The 4,510-nt window shown below is 57.4% G+C and overlaps 1 protein-coding gene across 1 annotated transcript; it reads left to right on the plus strand.

The window, feature by feature from the left end:
* LOC135993767 (protocadherin gamma-A10-like) lies at positions 1–2,553 on the plus strand. The gene has a single exon (XM_065643822.1). It carries the CDS (start codon positions 1–3, stop codon positions 2,551–2,553), a length of 2,553 nt encoding a protein of 850 aa, XP_065499894.1.
* Positions 2,554–4,510: the final 1,957 nt, after the last annotated feature.

Consider the following 4,510-nt stretch of genomic DNA (forward strand, 5'->3'; position numbering starts at 1 on the left):
ATGTGGGCGGTGGGGAGGCGCTGGGGCCGGTGGGAGCGAGCCCTGCTGTGGGGCGTGCTGGTGGCGGCCTTGGAGGCGGCGTGGGGGCAGCTGCGGTACTCGGTTCCCGAGGAGCTGCCGAAGGGCTCGTTCGTGGGCGACGTGGCCAAGGACCTGGGGCTGCAGTTGCCAGGGCTCGGCGACAGTGGCGTTCGCATCTTGGAGAAAGGTAGGACGCAGTATTTCGCTCTGAATGGGAAGACGGGACATTTAGTGACGGCGGAGAGGATAGATAGAGAGAAGCTGTGCCGGCTGGTGCAGAGATGCGTGCTGCGTTGTGAGGTGATAGTGGATGGAGAAATGCAGGTTTATGGAATCGAAGTGGAGATCACGGACATTAACGACAACGCCCCCAGCTTCCGGGAGGAAAAAACAGAACTGAGAATGAGCGAGATGACAACCCCGGGCTCGCGGTTTCCCCTGGCCCGCGCCCTTGATCCGGACTCGGGACGGAATTCTGTGCAGAGCTACGAGCTGAGCGGCGACGAGCACTTCTCCCTGGCCGTGCAGGCTGGCCCCGGCGGGGATCAGCGTCCCGAGCTGGTGCTGGCGAAGGCGCTGGACCGGGAGGAGGCGGCGTTACACGAGCTGGTGCTGAGGGCGAGCGACGGCGGCGAGCCGGCGCGGACGGGCACGGCGCGGATCCGCGTGGCGGTGCTGGACGCCAACGACAACGCGCCCGTGTTCAGCCAGGCGGAGTACACGGTGCGTGTGCCGGAGGACGTGCCCGTGGGCTCCACCCTCGTCACCGTCACGGCCACGGATGCCGACGAGGGGCTCAACGGGCACGTGAAATACTCCTTGAAGAAAATGACGGAGATGGAAATTTTCCATCTGGACTCTGAGACGGGAGTGATCACTCTGGTGCGGAGCCTGGACTTCGAGGAAGGCGCCTCATACGAACTGGAGGTGCAGGCACATGACGGGGGAGAATTTTTTGACACAGCAAAGGTCGCGATCACCGTGATAGACGTCAACGACAACGTGCCAGAAATCACGGTGTCATCTATGCTGAGCGAGATCTCTGAGGACGCCCAGTCCGGGACCGTGGTGGCCCTGCTGCACGTGCAGGACCCTGACTCGGGGGCGAACGGCGAGGTGCGGTGCAGCATCGCCGACAGCCTCCCTTTCAGCTTGGAGAAGCCGTTTGAGAATTATTACCGCGTGGTGACGTCGAGAGAGCTGGACCGGGAGCAGGTGTCGGAGTACAACGTGACGGTGCGGGCGGCGGACGGTGGGTCGCCGTCGCTGTGGAGCAGCGCGGTGCTGTGTCTGCGGGTGCTGGACGTGAACGACAACGCGCCGGTGTTCGCGGAGGCGCGCTACAGCGCCCGTCTGCCCGAGAACAACGCGGCGGGCGCGCTGGTGCTGAGGGTGCGGGCGTGGGACGCGGACTGGGGGCAGAACGCGCACGTGCGGTACCGGCTGGGGGAGGGGCGGGTGCGGGGCGCGCCGCTGTCGTCGTACGTGTCGGTGGAGGCGGAGACGGGCGCGCTGTACGCGCTGCGCTCGTTCGACTACGAGGAGATGCGCGAGGTGGGGCTGTGGGTGCGGGCGGAGGACGGCGGCGCGCCGGCGCTGAGCAGCAACGTGTCGGTGCGGCTGGTGATCGTGGACGAGAACGACAACGCGCCGCAGGTGCTGTACCCGCCGGCGGCGCCGCTGCTTGCACCGGGCGCGGGCTGGGCGGGCGTGGAGCTGGCGCCGCGCTCGGCGGAGCCCGGGGCGCTGGTGGCCAAGGTGGTGGCGGTGGACGCGGACGCGGGGCAGAACGCGTGGCTGTCGTACGAGCTGGCCAAGGCGACGGAGCCGGGGCTGTTCCGCGTGGGGCTGCACAGCGGCGAGGTGCGCATGGCGCGCTTCCCACTGGCCCGCGACGCGGCGCGGCAGAGCCTGGTGGTGGTGGTGAAGGACCACGGGCGGCCGGCGCTGTCGGCCACGGCCACGCTGACGGTGGTGCTGGCCGAGAGCGTGGCCGAGCTGCTGTCGGAGCTGGGCAGCGCGGCATCGGCGGCGGCGCCGGGCGAGCCTGCCGGCAGCCTGACGCGCTGGCTGGTACTGGCCGTGGCGGCCGTGTCCTGCCTCTTCCTCGCCTTCCTGCTGCTGCTGTTGGCGCTGCGCCTGCGGCGCTGGCGCCGCTCGCAGCTGCCGGCGGCGGGCGGCGGCGCCTTGCGCGGCGTGCCGGCGTCGCACTTCGTGGGCATCGACGGCGTCCGCGCCTTCCTGCAGTCCTACTCGCACGAGGTGTCGCTCACCGCCGACTCGCGCAAGAGCCACCTCCGCTTTTCGGGCGCCAGCTGCTGTGACACCCTCCCGGCCCGCCCGCCGCCCGACGAGCCCGCGCCCCTGCTCGGGGAGGACTCTGCCGCTCCCCCGGTGAGTTCCAATGGCCGCCCTTTCTCCGCCAAGCTTCCGTTTGCTGCTTCTCTGCCATTTCCCCGCCGCGTTCTGCTTCATTCTGCGTGGGGAGGTTTGGTTGCAGGGAAGGAAAGGTTCTTTCGGCAGCTCGTTTAGAGCTGGTGGGTCTTGCTCCGTGGAGGTGAACGTGGGATCGTTGCTCACTGTTACCGTTGGTATGGTGTGCAGCAGAAGTGGGTCTGGTCTTATCTTGAATTTTTTCAGAGCGGGCTTATAAGTTTTTGTCGGGTCTTTACTTTGTTACACGCTGTTGACTCCCCCAGTCTTCTCCTGGAGGACATACCCTTGTTGTTTCTTCTCTGAAATGTAGTGACCAGATAAATAGCTTCATCTTAGCATAGTTTTACGTGTGTGTAGCCCGTGATGTGATCCTGGTGCACTCTAGAGAGGAATCGTCTGAGCAACTGGCTGTTTAATGAGGAGTGCTTGAAAATTATTTCGGTCAAAGAGCACCATGGAAGTTGTTGGAGACAAGCGTGGTGGTAGCTGTACGTTAGGGGCTGTTAAAGGACACAAGAAATCTGTTTTGTTCCTTTTCCTGTTCAGTGCCCATCTGCAGTATCTTGCAAAGTGAATTTCTTCTTCCTGCGTGTTGCAATGTTGTGATTAACGAATAGCTATGTAAAAATTACATATTGCGGATGCAAATGGTTTAATTACATACTAATTACAAATGCGTGGAAGCAAGAGGTTTTTCCTTCCCTACTAAATACCTGGGTTATGGATTTTCTCTAAAAACCATAGTCTGGAAGAGTATGTTCTGATCCCTTCCTTTCTGCAGGTGTTAACTTCTTGCCTTCCATTTTGGAATGATCTGAATTTGAGCCTTTTTCTCTGGCAATGTGTGGAAGATCCCATCTGTTACATTTGCCTGAGTTTCCCGTCCATGTCTTTCATGTTTACAGCTCTAAAGAGAGAGATTTCCATAGACCTGTTTCCCTAAAATGTCACTGGAAGAAATGCTCTTCTTTGCCTTTTACATATCCTGTAAAGTGAAATGTTATCCATAGTAAGGAGAACATGTATGTGCAGATTTTCATTAGGTGGAGTCTACCTGCAAATGATTAATAGGAGTGACAGACATGCATGCTGTGAAGTGTTTGAGGAGACTGGTGGAGACCTGGCATGTGTTTCGTCGACTCATAGGGTTTATTACTGGCCTTCTAAAAATGGGTCTGAAGATGGCTTAGTTTTGAATATCACCTCGCTTGGCCTGGCCCCACGTGGGTTCATCAGTGTTCTTTCTTGTTGCACAATGTTCCCTGCCAATAGTATTTAAAGGCTTGGATTGCTTGTCGTGATGAGGTAAAGATAGGCCTCTGTGTGTCTGATCATGTGTCTGAAAAAATCACCAGAAGTAATGCCCTTACTTGTCACATACACATGGTGGGAAGTCAGCACAGGATCAGCAAGAGATTAGCCTGGAAGCAGGTAAGGAGGGGGTTGTGTGCTCCAGCTTTCTGGACAGTGCTTTAATATCATGCCTAGTGCCAAGGCCTCTGCCACTTACACTAGAGCCTTTTTCCCATACTCTGAAAGGGGATGACAATCTTCTGACAAACTGGTCTTCAAGTAATAGCCATGGAAGTGCAAACATGACTCGATGGGACTGTTTCTAGTATTTGCTGTGTGAAAAATCGTTTTTCCAGATATACGTGCTTGTGAGACTGAGATGTAGAGTTTCATCCTCGTTCTGTTCAGCTTTCTCCAGCCTTGACCATCCTTCAGATCTTATTAATGCCTCTGCTCCTATGAAGTAACTGCTGATGATCTGTCTGCATTAAAAGTGGTGTGAATGTAGTGGATGGGAGGGTATTTCTGTCAGGAATTTCTGGCTTTGGTCATCTTATTTGAAGTAGGTGTGAGGAAGGTACTCATTTTATGCACTCCTCTGTCCAATACAGCTTTTCCTGTGACTGGTTGTCCTTGGGTATAGTGGTAAACATTACAGTCAGGATGGTCTGCAGGTAGTAGCCATGGAAGTGCAAACATGAATGAGGGATACTATTTCTCCTAATTGCTGTATGAAATATCCTTTTTCTAGATACATGTG

This window comes from Caloenas nicobarica, chromosome 13 (assembly GCF_036013445.1).
Source record: "Caloenas nicobarica isolate bCalNic1 chromosome 13, bCalNic1.hap1, whole genome shotgun sequence".
In the NCBI taxonomy this organism is placed as follows: Eukaryota; Metazoa; Chordata; class Aves; order Columbiformes; family Columbidae; genus Caloenas; species Caloenas nicobarica.

Bases quoted from the DNA above. Each gene is read 5' to 3' on its own strand.
- LOC135993767 (XM_065643822.1), top strand. From the start codon at position 1: ATGTGGGCGGTGGGGAGGCGCTGGGGCCGGTGGGAGCGAGCCCTGCTG.